Consider the following 26,351-nt stretch of genomic DNA (forward strand, 5'->3'; position numbering starts at 1 on the left):
TATTCTGTGCCAGAAATTACTATGAAGCAAATCAGCTGCTTTAGGTATTCCCCCTAGAATCAGCGTATATATAAACATGTAACCCATCCTACAGTAATTGTCTAAAATAATAAATGACTTTAAGGGTACAAATTCCTTAATTTAAGTGGTTTCTTCTCCTCCTTCCCCTTCCTCCTCTTCTTTTTCCCCTTCCTCACTACCTCCTCTTCCTCCTTTTTCCTTTTTTTCTTCTCCTTCTCCATCTTTGGAGAGAACAAGCATGGGCAGGCGTGGGCTGGGAGGAGAGGCAGAGAGAAAACCTTAAGCAGACTCCATGTTCAATGTGGAACCTGATGTGGGGCTCGATCTCCCAACCCTGAGATCACAAACTGAGCTGAAATCAGGAGTCACCTCACTGACTAAGCCACCCAAGCGCCCCTAAGTGGTTACTTTCTCTGATGAAGGAGCGTATCACTTAAACATGTACATTTCTGGGCACATGTGACAGAAAGATTTTAAAGAGTTTTCTTACAGAACAGCTTTGTTCTTGCTAATATGACAAAACTGTTTCTTATATAAGTTTGTTGCCATGTGATTAATGGCTTGTATAGGCCCAGGTCCAGAGACAGAAGACCTGGTTCTGTTCCCTGATGTGCTCCATGACCTTACCAAACTTATGGGTGCCTCCTCCTCTCCGCTCCCAATCCCTGACATATGACAAAATCTTAGGTGCCCAGCAAATTCCCAAAGTCTAAAGCATAATGAATGAATCCATAATGAATCCATAATGAATCCAATTTAAAAACCCTCATGAAATGAAAAAAATAAATTAAAAAAAATAAAAAATTAAAAAAAAAACAATGAATACCGTTACGCTGAAAAAAATAAATTAAAAAAAAAAAACCCTCATGGAAGAAGACAGTGATGATTTTGCTACCATTGACCTCTATGGCACATCCGTAACAATGTATCTTTTCCAAACACAATATTTGCTCAAGGCTACTGGACAACAACTGAGAGCCCAGCCACATGGCCCAGTTTCAAAGAACCAGGATGAAACCTTCCTTCTCAAGGAGTAAGATGGCCCTAGGGACCAGTCTTACCTGAAATGGCATAGTCTGCATTCATGACCCTCAGAGCAGGGGTGTAGGTAACTGCTGGCATGCTCGATTCCTTTCCCTTCTGCTTCTGTCTATAAATAATGAACAAGGCCAGCAGGAAGAGCACCACCAGCACAAGAATGATGATGCCCACGATGGCCCCGATCTGGTAGGAGTCAGCAGGAAGAGCCGTACTTGTCCTGCTTAGGCTGTTCAGGTTTCCAACTATGATGACACCAGCTAGTGAAAGGAGAAGACGAGGTCTGAGGAAGGTCGACAGGTGCCAGCCAAACGTCTGAACCCAATTTACAAACTTCTCCCAGTGGGCCCATGCCGGGATATTTTCAGTTCATAAAAGGTTAATTTGGAAACTTTTAGAAACCACAGAAGGAAAAACGAACATTCTTCATTTGCGGATGTTGTCGGCTGGTCTGTGCCCGGAAAAAGGCAGCTCTATGCCTCAAAAATCGGACTGGATTTCCAGAACCCAAAGACTTCACTGTAGGGTTTGGGAGCTTCTCGCATAAACACTAAATAGACACTCAGACCAGACCAGGAATTCACTGGAGGTAATAATTTATCTAGTTGTTTTTTTTTTTTTTTTACCATGCTTTATTTCTTAAGCAACAGTAAGCTTATGAAAGGCTAACTTCTAAATGCTTCAACAGCCTAATTAATTTTATGTCTATCCTTAACATTTCTAAGAGTAATTGTCCTTCCAAGCAAGGAACTCCATTATAAATCTGGTCCAAGATGAGGGTCTGCCTTATCCTAATTTCAGTGGGCTTTTTACCCCGAGAGATACTGCGCTATGCAGTTATTTTCCATGACCAAAAGGTCTGTCCCAGTTAACACCCGACAACATGGCCCTAAAAGCTTACTTATTAAAATTTAAACCATAGCTTTACATAATTCTTTCTTGCACTCAGTCTAGTGAGGACAGGAAAGATATGAACCATGAGTCAAGAAACTGGGTGTCTTAAAAAAAAAAAATTGATCCAGATGTGCTGAATTTTTCTTTAGGCACTTCAGCCAGAGTTTTACCATCTAACTATAGAGGAGGAAACTGGCCCCAACGCAGGTGCTTCCAGCTCAAACATCCCTATAACTTTATGATTCTGAGGGTTACACTTATTAGACAGCCAGCCCCATAACACAGAGCACGGAGACCAGTGCCGTGTGATCACAAGCCATGTGTATTAATGATGTGATTGTGAAACTCGATCTCCTATTGTTAGGACAAATACAAATTGTGAGCACGTAGTAGTTACCTAATGAAAGGAAATGAACTAGGAATGCCTATGTAGTGCACAATTTCAGCGGATGGCACCTACAACTCTAGAGTCCATGAGAGTGCCATCTCCTGAAGATAGCCACACAAACCAGGAGCTCTCTGGGCATCACACTTCAGAACCATCAGAAGAAATTTCTCAAAAGCCCTGCACAAGTTTGTTTGTTTGCTTGTTCGTTTTTTAAGTTAAGCATATGCCTATCATACAAGCTAATCGCTCTACACCTACTGATTTACCCAGGACAAATGGCACTGTATCTCCATACAAAGACTTGATACACTATTGTTCATAAGAACTTTACCTATAATAGCCCCAAACTGGAACCCACAGGTAAATCAGTAAACAAATTATGATACATCCATGCAATGGAATGCTACTCAGCAATACAAAGAACTGAAGCACTGATATATACAACCATACAGTTCAGTCTCAAAATGATTATGCTGAGCAAACGAAGTCGGACAAAAGAGAATGCAGTGCTATTCTATTTACATGAAATCCTAGCAATACAAACTCATCCGTAGTGACAGAAACTAGTTTAGGGGTTGCCTGGGGCCTCAGGGTCAGTAGTGGCAGGGAAAGGCATGAGGTAACATTGGGGGGTGATGGCTGCATTCACTGTCTTTACTGTGGTTGGGTTTCATGGGTGGATATGTCAGATCTTATCAGGTTGTACACTTTATGTGATACATGTCATATATATGTGTGTGTGTGTGTGCATATCTATCTCTAATATAGTAGCATACACGTGTTGCTTTTCACAGGTGAAAACATTTGCAGGCACAGTGGAAAGCTCATGAACTTTGGAATCAGACAAACCTGGCATCTAAGCCCTGACCTACATATAGCCATGTACTACATATTAGCTGTTCAACCTTGGGTAAATTACTTAGCCTCTCTGAGCTTTAGTTTCCTCACCTGTAGGACAGCAATGATAAGGCATCCATCTGGCAAGTAAATAACCAGCTGTGCCTTGCAGTGTCCCAAGCCCATTTACATCAGATAAGGTAGGTGCAAATACTTAACACTGGCTACATGGAGGTTACACATTTCAAGGCACTAGTGTCCTTACCTTGATCACATCGTGCCCCCTTCCAGCCTGGGCTGCAGTAACAGGTGCCAGTGATGTGGTCACAGGTGGAGTTGTTCAGACAATCACATATCTGGCGACAGCCGTAGCCGTACGTTCCTGCAGGGCACTCTGAGAAGGAGATGAAAGTCCAATGTAAGCTCTCCAGCCTTGGGCATCTGGGCAAAAGGCTGTCTCTTACTACATGATCCCATGTGTCTAGAGGGCAGAACTTCCAGGGGATCCTTGTGCAGGTAGAACTACCCAGGGAGTCCTAGAGCTGACAGGAATTCCCTGACTCATGGGGGGACTTCACAAGCCAGGCTGCACGGGGCCAGAGACTGAGCTCCTTGCCACAGCTCCTGACTCCTTCAGCGTTTATGCACCCACGTCTCTGATGGGTAAGTAGACACTCTGTAGAGCCCAACGGAACTGATGAAGACCATCTGCCAGGGCAATCTGAGATGACCCCACTGGGCAAAAAGTTGGGACAGAAGACTGAAGAGCATAACCCAGAGCCGAATCCTTGAGAACATGAGCAGTTTACTGAAGGCTCAGCGATCCTCCTACAGGCACACTGAGACTTGGATTAGCTGGGAGCAGGGGACAAAGGAGGGGCAATTTTTGTTAATTTTCTAGGTAAGAACTTCATTTACTATAGAATGACTCAAAATTGGAATGTGTAGGTTGAAGCCTGAAAGACCAAAATGGAGAGATTTTTAGGATGCACTTTTAATAAGAGCTGGGTATAGATTCAAAGAAGAGTATAGGCATGTCAAATTTAAAAATCATCCCCAAATACTAATGTTTTCTGCAAAGTGGGCAGCAGGGGGCAATGTGCTATTATTATTGGAGTTCTCCGTCAAACACAGTGTTTCTGTTTACAAATGAGCATCAGGAGGGGTCTCCAAAAATAGGAACATTTTGATTGGATGTTCAAAGTAATCACGGAGAGACTTAAAAAAATAAGACCATAACCAGTCTGGCTTCCAAGGGAAAGTCAGTTTAGAGCCTCTTCTGGTTTCTGTGCATATATGTATGTGCACATATGTTTAGACATTTATACACACAGATGTACAATATTTACATACACAAGGGGTGTGCAGGCAACTGTGTGACTCAGTATGGGTTTCAGGATGAGATGAATACCAGTACAAAACTCAAATTGGGCCATTTCTGCCCAGGCTGATTCCTAGAGGTAACTCCTGCTATGTACTAGAAATGAAAATATGCAAAAATATTTCTAGGTTCAGCACACCAGACCGAGACAACCTAGCCATCTGGGGGTGCTGGGAGATGCTGCTGGAGTGGAGAGAGGGAGACTGTTTATTACCAAATTCCTGCTATGCTGATCCACCTTTCCAGGCCACACTGCTCCTACAGCCATATAATCGTTGATGCAACCTTCCCAGGAATGCCCCCTCTGATAAGCCACAAAGGTCCCGCCCCCTTTCCTGCCATCTATGACACGAGGGTAGCCCCATACAGCTCTAAGACCCTATTTATCCGTTCGAAATATTGAATGAAAGTCAGAGGAAAGGAAAAATAGACTACATTGAAATACTCAGTCTAGCACTAATTTTCTTATAGCCCTGCAGATGCACAGCTGTAGGGGTGGAAATGGTGTGAGAAGGATGCATAATTGCAACAGAGCATATTCTTCTGGAGTGGGAGTCTTGCAACAAAAAGTTTTAAGGCAATCTATTGTCTTGGAGGTCAGATAGACTAAGATGAGAAGTTGCTAGGGGAAACAGTATAAAAATACCATCTAGAGAAGGCTGTCAGAAGGGGGTGCCAACGTTTGCGTGGACCTGGTTTCCACCCCCAGTGGGACTGGGAGCCCACCTGCCTCCTGTGCTCTTGGTCTGGCCCCAGACAATGCTTTCTCGTCCAGGGTGCAACCTGGGCTCTGTGTCTGCCGTGAAGAAAACCTGACTGGCTCGTACAGTTCTGAGCAGCCCCGCTCCAAAAATAAGCAGGACAGTGAGAGTGAGAGCCAGGGTGAACAGATGGAAAACTTGAATTCTGTCTTCATCCTTGGAGCCGCACCCCCTCCACCCAGAGCGCTGATTACTTACCCAGAAGAGGTCTGAAGGAAAAGACATCAGCAAGGAACCCCAGGTGGCCTCTGGGAGGGGAACGGTCAGCTGGGCCGGGAAGTGACCAGCCATCGGTTTAGACAACTTAAAAGTTGCAGGTCCTGCCTTCATATTCTTAGGCATGCAGGACAACTGGTTCTAGGGGAAAATACCAGCTGGATGTGTCACACTCTCATACTCACTCTGTTCACAGTGCTTCCCCATGAAGCCAGTGCGGCACGTACACTGCCCGGAGATGTGGTCACAGTCAGCGCCATTTTGACACTGGCATATCAATGCACAGTCCTTTCCATAGAACCCCAGAGGACATCCTGCAAGGGAGGGAAAGATAGCAGAGTCAGGAGGCTGCTGAGAGAACCAGAAAGAAGCTCTTGCTTCCAACTGTTTGTGTTTAAATCTGAAGGATGCGGAGTCATTGGAGAGTGAATAAAGACAATAACACAGATCTCAGCTTGTCACAAAGGCTTCTTTGAAGTCCCAGGATGCTCCTGCAAGGAGTCATAATTCATGAGTGGGAAGCAGAGCCGTTCCACACCTGATAGTTTAACCCTTGCTGGTGCTCCCAGAGATGAGTGTCTTCTAGCAAAACATGCTTTCAGCCCCATGGAGGTATGGCGGCATTTCCTTGTATTCCTTCCCTCAGCTACTAGACTCCCAGACTCAAGCGCCATGGACTGAAATGAGTACTTTATATTAAAATCACACATATGCTTTTACTTAATAGTACAGAGTGTCTCTAAGTCTGCCGTAGCTCTGTCTGCTGTATTTGTCACTAACTTAGATAATACTAGCTCCTTCACCAGAGGTGTATGTAGAATGCTAAACTTACAAAGCAAAACTAAACCCCTGCCCTTCATAGGCGCTTTGTAAAAAAGCAACAAACTTTCCATCGGTGCATGATATGCAAGACACAGACCCCTGGGGCCTTTGGGCTAAGGATAGGCACTGGCCCTGCAGGCTGTCACAGGCCAGCAGCTGACACGCAGGGGGATTTCAGGGATCCCTGGCAAGCTACAATACAGCCTGCGTCTAGGGTCATTTCTAAGTATCACATGGGATCTTTACTTTCCCTTTTTCTCAAGAGAGGTTTTAATGAAAGTTCAGCTCTCAGGAAACAGAGGCACAGCACAGAGGTCAGCTTGCAGGGGCAACTATCACTGCCATGTTTTTATTCAGCACCTATTCTTTGCCAGCTGCTGTTTCCATGTGTCCTCTCACTGAATCTTTACGGTAGTCCCACCTATAAACCTACAAATGGGAACTAAGCCCCGAAGGTTCCCTCAATCACAGAGCCAGCAAGCAGCAGGCTGGCCAGGCCGTGATACAAACGCAGACAAGTCTGGCTCCAGACCCTGGGTTCTGCCCACCATCTTCTGCTACATCCACTCAAAAAGGTCCTCTGATTGAGGTAGACCCAGATTTTAGAATGATAAATAATAACTTATAAACACTTTTCCCTAACGAGCTTGAAACCCTTTCAGCATACAATCTTGGCAGACTATGCGCAAGACAAGCTCTCTCCTTGCCAGCTCTTCCTTTCGAATCATGGCTCAAGGTCTACACCCCCTCCCATAAAGTTTTAAAACAGTTTTTCGGCCTCTTCACTAATTATATCCCCTAATTAGTATTCAACAAGAAGTGCCTAATTTCTGACCCATCTTTCCTTCTCAGGTCATTTCTGTGACTTAAAATTCTTTTATTATTAAAAATGTTTTAAAAGAATAAACTATACATTTTTATTAATAATAACCATAATTTGTGCTTTCCTGTCTTGTTTCCTTCATTCATTTGAAGACAAGAGGGCAGAGAAGAGTCTTTTTTCCTCCGACAGTGCTGAGCTGTGGAGTACTTTGCACAGTACAGGCTATGAGGGCAAAAACCTCATACAAGAAGAAACAATGAGGACACTATGGGATATAAAATGGAAAAAAGAACTAGTGGCTCTTAGAGCAGCCTGGCAGCACCATGTGGAAAGTTGTCAGAAATGTGAATTCTCAGGTTCCACCCCAGCCCCGGTGACTCAGGCACTCTGGGAGCAGGGCCAGCCGCCTGCATGTATAGAGGCCCCCCCCGCCCGGTGATTCCGAAACTCACTCAAGGAAACCTTCCCCAAGAGCACGAGTTATGTTAGGGAGGGGGGCTTGTCATCTTCACTGCCTTCTAGTCACTGTCACGTACCCTAACCTTTGTGCTGTCGGAATAAATAACAGGGTATACATTCATGGAACCACTACCCCAATGTGAAGAATTATATAGAACATTTTCATCACTCTCCATGCACCTTCCCAATCAATTGACAGATCGATTTGTTTTTGATCTTCATATAAAAGGAATCACATGCTGGGCACCTGGGTGGCTCAGTCGTTAAGTGTCTGCCTTCAGCTCAGGTCATGATCCCAGGGTCCTGGGATCAAGCCCTGCATCTGGCTCCCTGCTCAGCAAGGAGCCTGCTTCTCCCTTTCCCACTTGCCCTGCTTGTGTTCCCTCTCTGTCAAATAAATAATAAATAAATAAATAAAGGATCACATGGTAGAAAAAATAGATGTATGTGTATATACATATACATGTATATGTACAGACATGAACATGTATGTACAAATGATAGGGAGCTGGGTGTCTGTAAACAGGGTCTGGCTGAAGGAGAGTTGGGAAAGGAGCCACACACCACCACATCCAGCAATGTTCCATCCTGACACAACATGCAGACAGAAAACCTGGACCTTGACAGCATCTAAACACACAGAAACATTTAAACGTCTAGCAGTCATCAGGGCAAGACCCTCCAACTCCAGGAGTCCCAGCTGAGCTCAGCTCAGGTGCGTGGAGGGTGAGCTGGCATCCTCCTTGGGTGTGGCTCCCCCCCTCCCCGCCCCCCCGAGAGCCTCGGAAGGCCGGTTGCTTACTCTGGGTGCAGTAGAGACCCGTCCAGCCAGGAGTGCATTTACATTCGCCATCGTAGGCGCTGCAGAAGGCCCCGTTGTGGCAGTTGCACGTGTGGATGCAGTTTGGGCCCCAGTGTGCAGGTGGACAAGCTGAAACCACAACACGCATGGAGAGTTCCGTTAGAGCCTGGGGGTCAGCACCCGGCAGAGAGAGCACCGTCCTCCCACCCCACCTCCTAGCATGCGAGACGTTAGCAGCATCAGGACTCAGCAAGCATCGTGCCCCAGATCTGCCTGATGCCCAGAGGGCAATGCTGACCGCAACAGCAACCGTCACAACGGACACTGTATTCGTGGGCTGACTGCATAGTAAGGTGGGCAGAGCAACAATCATCTTGAGGGCACAGATTTAACTCCTTAACAAATAAATGCACATTGGGCTCTTATGCACCCAGCAGCACTGTTCTAGACACAGAAGAGATAGCAGAGGACAGGACAAGGCCCAGACCACCCTCTGAAACCTTATGTTTTAGTAGGGAAGGCAGGCAGGCCAACGAACCAACCAACCAACCAACCAGCCAGCCAGTCAACAGAGAAAACAGTGGCAACAAGTTCTATAAGAAAATAAAAAAGAATAGGGTAACAAGGGAAGAATGACCAGAGCTACTCCTTCAGGGAAGGCTTCTCTGAGGAGAGGACATTTAAGCATAGGCCAGATGGGGTAATTATGGGACTTGAGAGAAACTAAGGGACCCAGTGTCACATAAGTCATGAACTTACCTCTCTACTCACTCTAGTGAGAGATTTGTTTTTAAACTGTATAGTTTAAGGTTTCAATTATATGTAAGCGTCAGTTTATTCATAAAAACTCTTAATTGGATGATGCAGAAATAATAAAACAGAATCGTTGGGGGTCACCCACCAATGAAGAGCAGTAAGAACTTTAGATAAAGTGTCTGTGAAATTGTATAACATTATGGGGTAAAATGATTTGACTTACCAAAAACAAAGCCCACAAAATCCCTTTTTGTTTATACTGATGGTTCAAGAAAATAACTGCTTAAAATGAGGACCACCATTATGGGGCGCCTGGGTGGCTCAGTGAGTTAAAGCTTCTGCCTTTGGCTCAGGTCATGATTCCAGGGTCCTGGGATTGAGCCCCACGTCAGGGAGCCTGCCTCAGCAGGGAGCCTGCCCCCCCACCTCTTTCTGCCTGCCTCTCTGCCTGTTTGTGATCTCTCTCTCTCTCTGCCAAATAAATAAAAAAAAATCTTAAAAAAAAAATGAGGACCACCATTGGATCTACATGAGACAATGGATGTTAGCTGTGGCCACTGTGGTGATCATTTCACGATCCATACACATCAAACCATCAGGTTGTACGCCTTAAGCTTATTTAGTGCTGTATGTCAATTACTTCTCAATAAAACTGGAGGGGAAAAAAAGGAGGACCATCTAGAATTTATATTTGGTTATCCAGTAGGGAATATGGCCCAATAAAAATAATATGTCTGAAGTAATTTTACAAAATGGAAAAAAAAATCTCCCATGATTATGTGCATCATTTTTGCCCAAGAACAAGGAAAAATAAATTGCTGGAACTTGAGGCCTGACATAAAACTGAGAATGGACTTTCTGAGTATAATACCCTCATTTCATAGACAAAGAATCACTGAAAAGTAAATAAGCAAAATGTTACATATTTAGATTCTTTCTAAGACATCATTTGGATTTAACATTGCATAGAGCTCTTAATGGGGAATAAAGCCACTTAAAATTAAAATAAGGCATATTATAATTATTCATATATTATTTCCTGATTATAGAAACCCTCATACTTCCATCCTAAGGAATGTGGAAACAAACAGATACACATGGTTGTTCTCGAACAAGACTCACGTTGAGAGCAATCACTGCCAATCCAACCTGGGTAACACTGACAAGATCGGTCAATGGGGTTACAGGTTCCGTTGTTGGTACAGGTACAAACTCCAGCACAGTTTTTCCCAAATCTGCCACTGGGACACACTGTGAATAAGTTACAGGGTCAGTAATGCACAATTACATCTCAGCTCATGGAACTCCAGTCTTGGGGCAGGAAACGACTTTGAAGGTCATCTCCCCAGCTTCCCATTTCCTGGCTGCCTCCACTCAACAGCATCCCTCATCTTGAATGAGCTCATTTTAAGCAGACACATGAAGCCAAAGATTCTTAGGAAGGCATCCCAATCCAGGAGACATCATCACATTTCTAGAAATCTGACTTCATGGCTGCTCACTCAGGGAGCCAAAACCCTTCTTCCCTCTGTTGATTTTTCACGGGAGGCTGTTTCCAGTTAATACCAAAGAGTAGCACAGTTCAGAGAATAAAGAGATTCTGCCGAAGCAGGAAGCCAGCTTTTCAGAAGTTCCTAGTCATATCTGCAGAAGTTACAGACACAGTGCACCAGAAGGCATGGGGAGCTGAGAGCGGAAAACGTGTCCTCGGGCTCCGCCAAGGGCAGACTGTATGTGGTTCGCCCACCACTGCACGCCTCTCCAAAACACTCGCACACCTTACCTTCATTGCAGAGGGCACCTGTGAAGCCAGGCAGGCAGTCACAGAGGCCCGTGATGTGGTGGCATGGCCCACTGCTGTGCACACACTGTGGGCATGTTTGGCTGCAGCGATGCCCATAGAAACCAGGGGAACAGACTGAAAATAGATCAGAAATCAACAGTTAGCATTCCTGGGATGTGTGTCTCAAATTCCACATCAGTCTCCAGTTACAGTTAGGGGTAAAAAAAATAATTTTTTTAAAACAATATTGAGAATTTTCCAAGTATAAAATCTCCACCATGGAAGGAAGAAGGGCACTCTTTAATATTGAAAAGAAACTGCTAGACTGGATTACTTGAGGGCAGGCAAATGTCTCTGTCCTCTCAATTTTCTCATTTATGGTCCTACTTAACTCAAGGCATGACACAGAATGGAGGCTTGAAGAATTTTTGTTGAAGAAACAAATGAAAGGAAACTCAATTCTAAAATACCCCCCAAATACTCTCAAGCCATGTGTCAATCCTTTATTCTTTAAGAGTCATTACTGGCAATAAATAGATCTCCGGTCTGCATTTATTTATCTATCGATCGATCAATCTATTTTAAAGATTTTATTTATTTGACAGACAGAGATCACAAGTAGGCAGAGAGGCAGGCAGAGAGAGAGGAGGAAGCAGGCTCCCCGCTGAGCAGAGAGCCCGATGCGGGGCTCGATTCCAGGACCCTGGGATCACGACCCAAGTCAAAGGCAGAGACTTTAACCCACTGAGCCACCCAGGCGCCCCTCCAGTCTGCATTGAAAGGATTGTTCCTCCTCAACGTGATCCAGGTAAATGATGGTGATTGAAAAGGGAGCAAGCAAAAAAATGCTACATAACTAAGTCCTTCTCAAGACATTCCTTGAATTTAAATTAAACAGGATGAATGCATAAAGCGAAGAAAAAAAAAGTTATTTAAAAAGTAGAATAAGGTATCTTAAAGTCATATACTCTTTTCTTGATTGCATTTACTAAAAAATTTAGTAAAATCTTACGGATCCCTTCCTAACTTCAAGTCCTGTTGACCTATGTCAACAGCCCCATTTTTAACTCCGCAGTGCTGTTTTCCCCACAGCACTGGCTGTAAGTCTAATAGCACGATGTATGATTTGCCGCTAGGTTTGGCTGATGTTGACTTCTGGTAATTGAGGTAAGGCCAATGCCAAAATTGCTGAATCAAATATTTACAGGTCAATGGATTTCTGGAACACCATTTGTAAGATTTAAGGCAGGATCGAGAGATGTATCCCGATGATAATGCCAATGAGGCATTGAAATCATTACTGAGAAGGAATGGCTCTAGCCCCATCTGTTAGGCTCATCCTGAAGGCTGGAAAGAATAAAGCTCTTGGGGAGTGCTATCAAGGACAGCCCTTTGAGAAACAGGGAGACCTAGTCTCTCTCCTCTCCTTCCCCTCCACTGAAACAGGAAGGCACCATGCGCTAAGAGGACAGGAACCGCAACTCCTGGGGACTAACAAGGGAAGGCAGACATCGCCCCTCATGAGACACTTACTTCTCTGACAAGTGGTGCCTCGGAACCCCGGCGCACACTCACAGATGCCGTCGTCTGGGGAGCACGAAGCTCCATTTTTACAGTAGCAAGGCAGAGAACAGTTGGGGCCCCAGCGCCCCTCAGCACACACGCTGTCACAGTGGACACCTGAAACAACGCACACGAGCGAGGCTGAGTGAGAGGCAGGGAGCACAGGTGCCTCGGGGATGCAAAGTCCAGGACAAGGAGCATGGTCCTGGTCCCCAAGCTGAGCGGTCCTAGGCAACCATAAGCAGGCATGGCGTAGGGTTTAAAATTCACTTACGTACATCAGTACATCATCATATTGCATAATCATTCATTGTGTCACCATAACATTAAAATAATCCCAGAATGATTTTCTATGGAGTCATAAAAGCGCAGGAATAAAACACCTTTGTTTTACTGGTTTTCCTCTTTAAGGAGGAGGGAACAAATGGGAAGCCCAAGAGTTCTATTAAAAGCAAAATTTATCAAAAATATTTTATCATTGAAAACTTCCTCCCCCACCCCATTCTTCATCTTTACAGAGAAATGAACAAAGCGTAAAAAGAGAAAGAGAAGTAAAACAGTGGTTAAATTGTTTTACATAAAGAGAAACCTCCCCCTGGAGCAGACACCATCTTAAAACATTTTGATGATACATTGTAGAGGATGGAAAGATACACTCATCTGTGCCACTAAATTCCTCTTTAAAAATTTAACCTTACATCAGGCAGATAAAGGCAGAATATCACAACTGATACTATTTATAGCTGTTATCTAAGTTATTGATTATTAGGATACTATATGTAGGTTTTTAACTCTCACCCTGGGAACAGAAACTCTAGAGCTACTCATGAATGAATAAATGCCTAAAGAAAAAAAAGGGGGGGGTACCAAAGTCCCCAAAATAAAAATAAAACCAGTTTGGGTTTTTTTTTTTTTTTTGAGGTAAATAGAAGTCTTTTTGGTATGTTTGTCTTTGAAATACAACAGGCACCTCTTTCTTGTAAGTCAGAATTCTCCGCAATTCAAAGACATGCTCTCTGCATTGAGAAGCAATGAGTTATAATTAGTAGTGAACCAGCGACGGCTGGCTTGAGACCAAGGGAAAACACAGGAAAAACAAGCACGTACACACTCCGGGACTCCAGAACGCTGTTAATACCCAGCACCAAGGAAGCTGAGAAAGGCATGTTTTGAATTACAGTTTTTGCTTCTGTGGCCCAAACCTTAAAACAGGTGCAGCCCCAAACCACAACGTGAACATGGCTAATTGGTACACAGTCATTTCTGCCGAGCCATAACTCCGCTTTGGTTCCTGTTTCTCTCCTTCCAAAAGTCTCCCCCTTAGTAAAGGCTGCTAAGTAGTCACAAAAGCGTACAGACCTCATTGTGTCTAGCTTGACCCAACAATAGATGATTATTTGAGCTTGCACTGCGGGCTGAAGGAGATCAGTCAGACCAGTTATAAGCTGACCAGGGTTTCGGGGTTTCCTATAGAATAAAATACAGAATTTGGGCCCATTGTGATTTTTTTCCCTTGACTTCACGAACATGTGACCGTTTTTTATTTTCCTAAAAACCTCTTTGAAAAGCTAAGGTGGAATGACATGCAAATGCTCTGCTCACCAAATGTGATTCACCAGCTATAGCGTTGTATCTGGTGTTTTGGCTGACGAGGCAAAGCATCAAACCTACTGAGGAATAAACCACTTCAAAAGGAGGCTGCAAACCTAAATTTTGTTTTGTGAGTCTGAAGGAGGTATCAACAAGGGTAGCCTGTTACAGGCTTCAGTCTGTTCAAATTCAGGTCCCGAGACCTGACCATAATCCAGAACTCCTAGTTAATGGCAGCCAGGATGCGGATACCCACTTCACAGACACTCAGACAACCCTGACCGTTTGGGTTGGGAGCCACTCATGCAAATCCCAGTTAGGATTTTTGAGATGCCGAAGCTGAGTTAATCTGAAAATCATCCTGAAAATGAGTCCTCATTTCTGGCACCTTTTTGTGGGGTGGAAGCTTGAGGAAGGGGGGAGTTAGCCATTCACAGCGATTTGGTTCATCAGCTTCTTGCCAAATCTCTCCTTCATATCCAACAAATGCAGTGAAGCTGGAATGGAGCACACTTCAGGTCAAAATTATCTGCCACTTTTTTACATTATAGATTGCCATAATTTATATATGACCTAGCACATTCTCAATCAGAGCATGTGAAGAGAAAATGACTCCAGGGCAGATTGGCAAATCTGAATAAAGTGATCCTTTATTTCATATCTGACTTGTCTTCCCTAATAGGTTTGTCCAGCTGGGTAACATAACCATCTGTCATAATCAGCTTTATCCAGGTAATTTTCATAGAGCAACAGGGCCCACGATAGAGCAAAGAGATCCATTACAATGATACGCTTGTTTCACATGATTTACCCATGATTTCATTTCCAGAGAATCACAGGGAATTCTAGAGATCATCTGTCAAATCTTCTGTCTCCGAACGTATAAGCATATTTCAACAGAACCTAGCTTACTTTTTAAAAATCTTTATTTCAGGATTGCAAATAAGTCTTTCCTTAAAAAGTAAATTATAATAATTCTATTATCAACTTCCCCTAAAAATCAATCCCTTGGGGCGCCTAGGTGGCTCAGTGGGTTGAAGCCTCTGCCTTTGGCTCGGGTCATGATCCCAGGGTCCTGGGATGGAGCCCCACGTCAGGCTCTCTGCTCAGCAGGGGGCCTGCTTCCTCCTCTCTCTCTGCCTGACTCTCTGCCTACTTGTGATCTCTGTCTGTCAAGTAAATAAATAAAATCTTTTAAAAAGGGGAGGTGAACCATGAGAGACTATGGACTCTGAAAAACAATCCAAGGGTTTTGAAGGGGTTGGGGGTGGGAGGTCGGGGTACCAGGTGATGGGTATTATAGAGGGCACAGATTGCATGGAGCACTGGGTGTGGTACAAAAACAATGAATACTGTTATGCTTAAAATAAATTAAAAAAAAAACTCAATCCCTTTTCTTTCTCCTCTACCATTGGTAAAAATAAATCATCATTTTTCAGATATTAATGCTTAATCTCTTTGTAGACTTTGTATATTTGAAGCTGCATTTTTTCCTCTTGCTGTCCCATTTCCTCCCTTTGTTACTCATCCTCTTCAGAGCTCTGTGCCCTCCTGTTATCTTTCCCTTCATCTTAGAGTCAAGAAAAGATAAATTGATTATTGTTGAATTGTTACCTTCTCCAGAGAATACTTATATTTTAAGGGAATATACATGTAAGGAGACTAAGAAATAAATCTCTAATTGTAAAATACCTATCAAGCAGTGAGGCTCACAGAGGAGGTAACTGGGTAAGTGCTTCTCTAGGTTATACTGGTATACGGCTACTGATGTGACTTCTGTGTAAAGGTATTCCTGCAATAAATTTTTTTTTCAGGATAGGGAATTCTGAGTTTGCATTAACCATCTTTTTTTAGTGTGTGTGTTAATCCTAAATTATTTCCATCGATTTCACCTCAGTCTTTGCAAACTTGGCTGGTGTTCTCCAAGACATTTTTCTGTTTCCTTTTTTAATCAAAGACAGAAAAAATAATTCAACTTAATCAACATTCAAGGGGTCCAGTAAGCTATTGGCTTACTGGTAATAGGTTCTCTAAGAAAGACCTCCAGCTGTAGAATGACAACGGCCCTAGAATAAGCACCGTTAACTCTGTCTGGGGATCCCAGTCAGAAAAGGAAATATCTTCAGAAAAGCAAATAGCTTGTGAAGGTGGACAAGGGTTCCAAGCTGATGGAATGGTGTGTACAAGACCCTAAAGTCCAAGGAAGTAGCCAAAGTTGAGGACAGCCAAAACTGGGGTTAGAAAGAATGGGAAGGTCTCTGGGAAGCCAGTTCAGGTCATGCAGAGAAAGCCAAGACGGCCATGCTGTGGAGTGTGAGCTTCCCCCTAGGGGGTGACAGGGATGAAATAGACAATTAAGCAGGAGAAGCACATAATTAAATTTGTGGTTGGCAGGAGGGCAGAAGACAGTATGAGGAGGATGAGCCTGGAAGAGAGAAGGCTTGTGTCAGGTGGCTGTTGTAGGTCACACAGGTTTAAAAAAAAAAAAAAAAAAGATATACATGACAAGGTCTTAAACTAAGTCATTTGCAGTTGGAATCCAGGGAAGAGAAATTCCAGAGAAACATAAGAGAAAATGGAGATGAAATATCTGTACCTATCCCCCACCCCATATTCCACAGAGGGCAATGAATGAATTCTGGCAGCTCCCTGAAAGCGAGATGGGGATTTTGCTCCCTACAGTGTTAAAGATATTATTAAAAATGGTGTTAAAGATTTGTTGAATGCATCAATAAGCAGAGTCTCTCTTTCCACCATGATATTCCGAACCATTTTCCAAGTGGATGGAGCAACGATATCATTCTCTCTTTTCCGAAAGAAGTGATGAGAAGCACAGGCAAACCAAGAAACCCAGCATATTTCTATTCTGTGTGCCTAAAATGGTGACCTTTCCTATCTGAGGGGTTGGAAGTGTCTGCTTTGCTGATTTTGGAGAAGACAGACCTTCATGAGCTCGGGTCTGTGGTCTGTGTTTTTTAATGTTAGCCCAGATTACAAAGCAGAAAAATTATGGAGGCACCTTGAAGAAATTCTTTCGGAAGGTTTACTAAAGAACAGATAAAGGCTCTAATAGGAATTACTTCAGGAAGCAACTCCCTAAGGTATTTGGAAGAGGGGACAAAACGGGAAAGGGGTATCTTTAAATTTGCAGAAATCTCTGGTTCAATGGAAGCATTTTTTTCCTGATAAACGTTCTAACGCTGATAAGGCGATCTGTGAGGGACTGTTTTTGCCAGGACCAAGGACAAAGAGCTCTTTGATAGCCTTCCCAAGTTGCTAGGCAATGGCTGAATGATCGTGATAAACTTCAGCTAAGCAGCTCTAAAGAAATGTTCGTGCATTTCATGCCTGATGCATTATGCCGGCAGCCTCAGTGTGAAACCAGCATTCACTAAGCATTTGTGATCGCATGAATGCGGTAAAAGAAATCATCTGGGGTGTCAGTACTTCTCCCTCTCAGAGATAGAACCCAAACTCCTCATCTTGCTAATTGTTCATATTTCTTCTGCCAGCACTGCAACCTTTGGGGGCATTAGTGAACGAAGGACATGATTTCAATTCAGTGTCTGGTTCCTGAGCAACAAGCTATGAAACACGTATTAGAACGAAGGGAGAGATTTGTTAATAATCATTGGGCTTGATGATTATAGAAGAGAAGAACCACGGTATAGAGTCATAAGACTTTTTCTGCTTTCCTAATCCTCTTGCTAACAAAGCGGCCACTTACTGTCGGCGTAGAGACATTATTCATTGGCGTCTCCACCGGTGCCCATGCAGGGTTGGCCCGAGAGGACGTGAGCTTCTGCAGGCTGGGGGCTGACAGTGTTTTCCCCTCGTGTTCTCGGTACCAGCCAGCACTGTGGCTGTGCACAACCCGGGAGACACTTGACAAAGGCTTGCTAAATTTTTCTATTTGGATGCATGAATTTTAAAGATGGATTAAAAAAAAAAAAAAGGATCTGCTTTCTAGGGATGACCAAGTTGAAAAAAACAACTTGAAAAGTCCTAGAAAGCATTGATGTTTGCATTTGCAGCTGCAAGACAAAAGCACCAGAAAGCATGACCTGCCTCACCCTGGACTCCCGGATAAAAGCAAACAGGACAGACTGCTAGACAGATGGGGAACTCGGGGAGCTTTGGCTGTTTCTGCAGCCTTTCTTTTCAGAACACAAGCCCCTTCCTCCACCGTCACCTCAGGGACCCCACATTCTGCTTTTGCTGAACTCCCTCCCCACAAAATCACATAGACCTACAAGGGCTCGCTCCTGCATGAATGCTGTCCACCCTTCAATACCCTGGTTGATTGGGTGCATGCATGTTAATTGAAGCTCATTTGCGCCTGAATTTGGACTTTTATAAGTTACTGCACAATGAAAGGTAGTTTCGACCCTTACCATAACAACTCAGGTGTTATTAAGTCACATGAGAGATCACTTTGGGACAGATCAGTACCTATGTAGCAGTTCACTTGTTCACCTGGTCCTACTTGGAGTATTTGGGGAAATGCACAGAGGGGGCCATCCTTTGGGAGAGGGGCTGGGACCATTATAGACTTAGCTGTGCTTGCTGGGAAGAGCCAAAAAGCTGGGTTCAGGGTGCCTGGATGGCTCAGTGGGTTAAGCCTGTGCCTTCAGCTCAGGTCATGATCTCAAGGTCCTGGGATCAAGCCCCACATTGGGTTGTCTGCTCAGTGGAGACCCTGCTTCCTCCCCTCTCTCTCTGCCTGCCTCTCTGCCTACTTGTGATCTTTCTCTGTCAAATAAATAAATAAATTCTTAAAAGAAAAGAAAAGAAAAGAAAAGCTGGGCTCTTCTCAGAAACTTTCCTCCTTCTAACACACTCCTCCTGGCCAGACTCAGAGAATCACCCCACCCCTCCTGCTATTCTTCTGGCCCCTGCTACCCTCATCCATGGTTGCTAGTTCCTCTCCTTTTCCCACCATTCCTAGAGGCTGATTTGGTATCCTAATCTCTTTTCTCTTACTTTAGCATTTAACTCCCCAACCCCGGTATCAGTGTATCCTAAGTCTTCTGCCACTGGTTACAAGGCTTCTGTCAGAAATTCTCCCCGGGACCCCTCTACCTCTTCAACAGTGAGAGTAAAAAGGCATAGCAGAGGCCAGTCTACAGACTGGTAACTATGTCCATGCACGGGTCACCAGTGCAGCTTTTGAAATGACAAACGAGGCCACCATGTAATGTTGTGCAGGCTGTACACTGCACAAGAGCCCCGGGCCGCAGAGCAAAGGGAAGACGAAATCCAGCTTGCCCTTGATCTGCCAAGAAGTGCAACCTGAAAGATTTCCAAATCTTCTCCAAATCTGTACAAAAGGTGCTTTATGGGCTGGCAATGGCTCCATCCCCTTCCTCACTCACTCTCCAGGTTGTCATTCAGTAGGTGTGAGGTGGGGACGGGGAACACACAAGTTAAAAATATTCCCAGGTGACAGTGATCTTAGCCAGGGCTGGGAACCAGGCTGGAGATGACCTATGTCCCCACACAGCTGGAATAAAATCTTGATTAGCTCTCACGCCCAGTGAAGAGGTGTTCTGGCTGGCTGAAGTCAAGGCAGAAAGGAAGAAAAAACATCAGCATGTTTCTACTGTTTTGGGAAAATATTTATAAAGCATATTACCTCACTATCTGGAAATACACATTCACACACACACACACAACTAACTACATTTCATTGACATCCAGGACTTTAGAATAATCATTTTGAAAAGCCAGTCTCATTTTATAGCAGTGTGCATGTGTGTGTGTGTGTGTGTGTGCCTGCGTACATGCACGTGTGGGCTCATATGTACGTGGGGAGAGGTGTGGGAGAAGGCGCCCAGGACGCAGCCTATATTTTGGACGGTGTTTCAGTTTCCTGCCCATTTTTTTCAACTGCAATCTGCCTCTTTTTGATAAAATAGTCGAATGGCTAAAAATAGCTATATAGTAAGGTTTTAAATAACTGTATATAATAAAAGTGCCTGTCTTTTTTTAATGGTACATTTCTTTTGGAAATAGTAACTGGAATATCAGAGGCAACTTTTGCTTTGGGTAATCTGTATGGCAGTACCTTTTGAAAACCTGTTTTAGAACCAGGTAAAATGGAACAGTCGATGATAGAAATAGAGTCTCAGTTCCTTTAGGAAAGAAAGACAGTCCAATGTCAGAAAACACGGTAAAGTCAGGAGGAGTGGTGGATAAGCCCCGCGGTGAGAAAGCAAGCTGATTTCCTTAGTGTATCAGGTTAGCAGATGATTTCCTCAGTTGAGGTATGTCGTTTTCTTTTCAAAGATTTTATTTATCCATTTGAGTGAGAGAAAGCATGAGAGGGGAGAAGGTCAGAGGAAGAAGCAGACTTTCTGTGGAGCTGGGGGTCCACGGTAGGACTCAATCCTGGAACTCCAGGATCATGACCTGAGCCAAAGGCAGTTGATTAACCAACTGAGCCACCCAGGTGCCCGAGGTGTGTCATTTTCTTTGTAAAGAGGAATAAAGCTCGCCCCACCCTTATCTCTGGCTCTAAAAACAGAGGTCTGAGGAGCATCCCCCGCCACACTGTCCTCCATGACCTTGCATTGTTGGTGACTCTGTGCCTTCTTATTGATTTGTCAAGGGAAAAGCCCCGTTAGACTCTTGTTGTTAGCCTACACCAAAACCTCACTGTTACCCCCAATGTTATTACCCTGTCGCACATTTCAGCTACAGCACTCTCAGCAACAGGGAGGAGAGGAAATGGAATCATTGACTTCCCCAGACTCATGTTATTTATCCGTCCTGGCGTCTGGTATCCAAATGCAAAGCCAAGGCTTTCTTTATGTGGAGAAAGATTCTTCTGAGGTACTTCCTCAAAAACAAGTTCGTTGATGAAAAATTATGAGTCTATCCAGTGTTGACAATGAAACAGCGCTCTATGCAAATAACACAGGGTCCCCTCTTCTTTCCTCTTGGGAAAATGAGCCAGTTCTTGGTCCAGTTGGTGGAGGGTTTTTGGAACGTTCATAACCTTCTTCTTGATGTACGTTTGCATATACCTAGTGGTACTGTGAATGTGGGGAATGATTTCTCTTTAAAAATTTCTTGGGGTGGTCTTAGACCCTCAGAGATCAACAGCCTCCAGAAAAATGAGACAATGAGGCCATGAAGCAAAGAGACATAGGGCTGATAAGTAAAGAGCAGCTTGAAGCAGCAGAGTGTCTTCCCCTTTGGAGAAGCAGACCAGTCACAGATGGACAGAGTATTACAAGATTATGCTGTGTGACAAAGTCACTGCATTCCCGCAGGAGCTCCATAGGTCTAAGGCCAGATGGGGTAATTTGTCTTACCCCACGACCCAGACTGTGGAATGCAACAAACACATTTTCTGGCTGGCTTCAGGCCAAATCATATCTCCTGCTTTTCTCATGTAGACGCGAGTATGCCTTTCACAGTCTGGCTCTAAATCATCAAAGCAGGTAGATACTTGAGCAGTGACTGGTGTGTTCAGGAACACCTCACATTTCCTCTGTATTCATAAAACAAAAGGAGATTTGGTGGAGTGTGGTCCAAAACAAATGATAGGACTTCTCTATTAGAAAAGTTCTGAATTTGCCAGGGGGTTCAAAATGCCTTCACTTCATTGTGATGATGGAGAACTTAGTACTGGTCATTTTATTTGAGGAGTTCAAGCATGCTAGGGAAGTCACAAAATCTGGTTTACTCTTAGTGTGATGCAGTTTTAACATTTAGTAACTGAGAGCCACATGGAAACATGGGGAGGTGGAATCTCACACTGTGAGGTCAGAGTTATCTTAACTTTTGCAGGTCAAGGAGAAACTGGAGGGCAGAAGAGTCCTTGTGTCTATGGGTAACTTCTATTGACAGGAAATAAAGTCCATTACCCCAGCCTTGGTCTTCTTACCCAGGTAGCTCTCAGACACAGGAAATCAAGCACATGACAGTTCATCTCAGTTTACTCCTGTCAGAAGCCAAAGCAGCTCTCAACAAATTCCAAAGGACTGAGAGACACTGACAAAGAGGTCACTGATGACATTTTCTGTTCAAGGATCTGAAGACATGTATTGCCAAGTTAGCAGTAATCCCCATATTGATCTATAGACTCATTCCTCATTAAATCCACCTTGCTTCTTCACAGGAATTGATATGTTCACCCTAAAATTCATGTAGAAATTCAAGGGACCCGGGATGGCCCAAACAATCTTGAAAAAGAAGACCAAATTGAAGGACTCACACTCCCCATATTTCAAAACTTTCTATAAAGCTATAGTAATCAAAACAGTATGGTACTGGCATAAGGATACGTATCAGAGGAGCAGAAGTGAGAGTCCAGACATAAACGCACTCACACATGTGGTCAGTTGATTTTTTGCAAGGGTGATGGACGGGGAGGCGGATGGATGATCTTCTCAGGACATAATGCTGGAACAAATGGTAATCAGCATGCGGAAGAATGAAGTCGGACACTTATCTCACACCGTATATAAAACCGAACTCAAAATGGATCAAAGACCTAAATGTAAAATCTAAAACTATAAAATGCTTAGAAGAATACACAGGTATAAATCTTTGTGACCTTGGGCTAGCCAATGGTTTCTTATATTTGACACCAAAAACATTAGCAGCAAAAGAAAAAAACAGATAAACTGAACTCCACCAAAATAAAAACTTATTCTGTGGAAACAGACTCATGAAGAGGGTAAAAGAAGTAATATACAGAATGGGAGAAAATATTTGCAAATCATAGATCTGATAAGGAACATACATATAAAATACATAAAGAAATACTCCAAGTCAATTATAAAAATACAGTGACCCAATTAAAAAATGAGCAAAGTGTCTGAGTAGATAGCAGAAATACAGATGGCTGGAAAAAGATATACAGATGGCTGAACTAAATACAGTAGACGTTCAACATCATCCTTTATTAGGGGAATGCAAATCAAAAACTCAATGCAATAACATTTCACACCACTTGAATGGCCAGAATAAAAAAGACAGATAATAAAAATTTGGGGTGAGGAGACAGAAACCTCACACATTACTGGTGGGAGTGGAAAACAGTACAACTGTTTGGGGGAACAGTGTAGCAATTCTTTAAAAGATTAAACTTGGAGTTATTACACAACCCAGCAATTGCACCCCTAGTTTATATTCCAAACTTACACATCCATACAAAACTTTGTACGTGAATCTCCTTAACAGAATTTTTCAAAATAGTCATTAAGTGGAAACATCCTAAATGCCTATTAACTGATGAACGTGCAAATAAAATGTGGTCTACCTATACCATGGAATATTAGTCAGCAGTCAAAAGGAATAAAGCACTGATAAATGCTCCAGTAGGAATGAACCTTGAAAACAAGCCAAGAGAAGGAAGCCAGTAGCCAAAGACCACATATTGCATGAATCTATACAGTATCAGAACAGGCAAATCTATAGAGACAGAAAGTAAATTAATGGTTGCTTAGGTTGGGGCAGGGGAGTATGCCCAGTGGTGAGTTGGGGGTAAATGGAGAATAACTGCTAATAAGTACAACTGGAATTTATTTATGAGGTGATGAAAGTCTTCTAAAAATGATAGTGATGATGGTTGTACAATTCTTTGACTATACTCAAAACCACCGGATTATACAAATAGGTGGATTCTATGGTATATCTTCCTCTCTCTCTCTGCCTCTGCCTCTCTGTCTCTTTATATATAAATGCATATTTATAAACATATGCATATATACTCTCTCTCTCTCCCTAGGTATGTATAGACACATATAAACATACACATATACACATGTGCACATATATGAAGAGGTTGCAGTTTATCAGCACTTATCACCACAGTCCTCTCATATAATTCTCAGAAGTCCTCAATCATGCTCAGAATTAATCTCAGCCTAACTGTCCTTTCCCTCAGCACATTTTGGAAGAAGTCTGCACACAGTCTGTGCAGTCATGACAGGAGCTGGAGATGCAGTGGGAGGGCATTAGTGCAAATCCTGTCTCTCCCATTTACTGACCCTGGGGCCTTGATCGACACTCAACTTCTCTGTGCCTCAGTTTCTTCATCTGCAAAAAGGACAGAATGATATTTTCTATCTCACAGAGTTGTTGCAAGCCTGCCATAACCCTTCAATAAACACTACTTATTTTTATTTCCCTGTTCTTATTTTCATGCTTTTTTGCTAAGAGGTAAGATCACCCTGACTCCATAATTTCCTAAATGTCCCATTTCTGGCATTGGAGGCATAAGATTCTCCTCTGAAAGACCTATCTTCTCAAAACATGAACCATCACTACAGAGGACACTTGGCTTGTTACTACCAGTTTCTCTTTTAGAAGACACGTAAAAATAAAAACAAACAAAAAAAAAGCAAAAACAACAAAAAAAGAAGGTAAGTCAAAAAACCATTTTGGAAGATAGGGAAGCACCATCAGTATGGAAATAGTTGTTTCCTACAAATCTCCCTCTTTCTTCTGAATATAGATACACATATATTTAGATACAAGTACAACAAATACAAATACACAACCAAACATACACATACACAAATGACTAGGAATGAGAATCTTAAAAGGGAGTTTGGGTTCATTTAACCACCTATAACACTCACCCAAGTTTCACAGTACTTGACTCTCAATTGGTGTATTAGCAGCCAACATTTTCTTTTACTTTCAGAAGAAATTCCTCATAAATAGACCCAATCTACTCATCCCCAAGTTCAATAACTTTCTTGGTGCATTTCCATTTGTAATTTTTCTAAGTAAGCATTTAAAATTCCACTCATTTTGTAAGGTTTTGTTTTTATTTTTTAAAATAGGCTTGACTTCATGAAAGAAACAAAAAAGCAGGACCCTAATTTGCCTGAGCATTCAGTGCCCTCTCCCGAGTCTGTTTATCATGAGCAAAAACAGGGTTCATTTTCTAGTCTGATAAACTTCCTAGTTGGAAACGTGAAGCCCTATAAATAAGGAGAAACCTCCACCTTGTGGTTACAAAACTGATACTCGATCATACTATGAATTTTTATGACCTAAGTATTATTATAAGAAAAATAAAGTTTTAAAACTTTCATGTCTAGCAATGAATATTTTAAGACGGCATATTAACCATATTAATATTAATACTGAATATTTTTGCCTCACCAAGATGAACTTAGTTATGTTCTTATGGTTTCTTTCCATCATTCTTTCCTCAGTGCTCCAAAATGTCACAGAAACCTTGCCAGGCCCTTCAAGCCATTCACACATCTCCAGTTACTGAATTAGGTCTCATGCTGATATCTCTTGGGTAAAAATGTGACCGTTTTCACCGGAGGTTTTATCATTTCTTCTTCCCTGAAAAGGTGACCTGTGTGTGCTTCTCTAAAGCAGCAAGGAACAGCCCTTGGTATAAGGTGGCACGTTTCCCATTTCAAGCAGTGGTCCCTGGCTCACCTGACCATCCGGGGAGGCAGCGGCAGTGGCCTGTCGTGGAGTGACAGCCATCTGCATGGCTACAGTCACAGCGCTCTGCACAGTTGAGCCCATACGTGCCATCCTGTGTGGAAGACAGCGACAAGGTCATGGAAACCCACATTGAGATGATGGGGGCCTCAGTCAGCCACCTCAGATCCAGGACCCTCCTCTCCCAAGCACCTCTCAGCGACACACATTATAATCCCCTCTTGCCATCCTGTCTTTCCCCAAATGCAGGCGATGGTGCTTTAAAATCATTCAGACTGTAATTGATGTCTCAGGTAACAGTTGGTCCTATGAATGGTGAAACCAACTGATATGCACACATGCAAATATATGTAAACATGCTCATTAATTAAGAGAATCTTTTGTGTCTTATCTTAAGTCACCGCTCATAACGAAATAGTCTTTTGCTCCTGAAGACTTTTATAACATGTTCCTTGTAGGGCACGCTACTCATTAAGCTCTAAAATTAAAAGAAAATCATAGCGCTAATTGAAGTTCATGTCTGCAAACTTCCAGTGCGATACGAAGAACCATTAGGAGAAGTGAAAATCTTCTGTTGCCTTCCCCAGTCAATACCCTCCTTTCCATGAGGAAGTGTCAAGGACATGAGTATTCTGATTCGAGATCCCAAGGAAGACTGGAGTACTTGCTGGTACGCACTCCTCCCTGGTCTGTTCCCAGGCCTGAATGTTTTCAGGTGCCCATCCGTTTCGGTCCAGCAGAGACGACACCCTTCACACATGTAATCGTTTAGTTTGTGGGAAAGGAA

The 26,351-nt window shown here is 43.2% G+C and overlaps 1 protein-coding gene across 2 annotated transcripts in view; it reads right to left on the minus strand.

Annotated features, from left to right (window-relative positions):
• Positions 1 to 26,351, minus strand: part of MEGF10 (multiple EGF like domains 10) — a 164,425-nt gene that overhangs the window by 10,824 nt on the left and 127,250 nt on the right. For both annotated transcript variants that reach the window (XM_032336849.1, XM_032336851.1), the window contains exons 13-20: positions 25,556 to 25,658; positions 12,515 to 12,661; positions 10,982 to 11,116; positions 10,321 to 10,449; positions 8,443 to 8,571; positions 5,722 to 5,850; positions 3,444 to 3,572; positions 1,083 to 1,319 (exon numbers count right to left, since the gene is read on the minus strand). In XM_032336849.1, coding sequence (XP_032192740.1) covers positions 1,083 to 1,319; positions 3,444 to 3,572; positions 5,722 to 5,850; positions 8,443 to 8,571; positions 10,321 to 10,449; positions 10,982 to 11,116; positions 12,515 to 12,661; positions 25,556 to 25,658 — 1,138 coding nt within the window. The remainder of the gene's footprint in view (positions 1 to 1,082; positions 1,320 to 3,443; positions 3,573 to 5,721; positions 5,851 to 8,442; positions 8,572 to 10,320; positions 10,450 to 10,981; positions 11,117 to 12,514; positions 12,662 to 25,555; positions 25,659 to 26,351) is intronic.

The sequence above is a fragment of the Mustela erminea genome, chromosome 3 (genome assembly GCF_009829155.1).
Source record: "Mustela erminea isolate mMusErm1 chromosome 3, mMusErm1.Pri, whole genome shotgun sequence".
Lineage (NCBI taxonomy): Eukaryota > Metazoa > Chordata > Mammalia > Carnivora > Mustelidae > Mustela > Mustela erminea.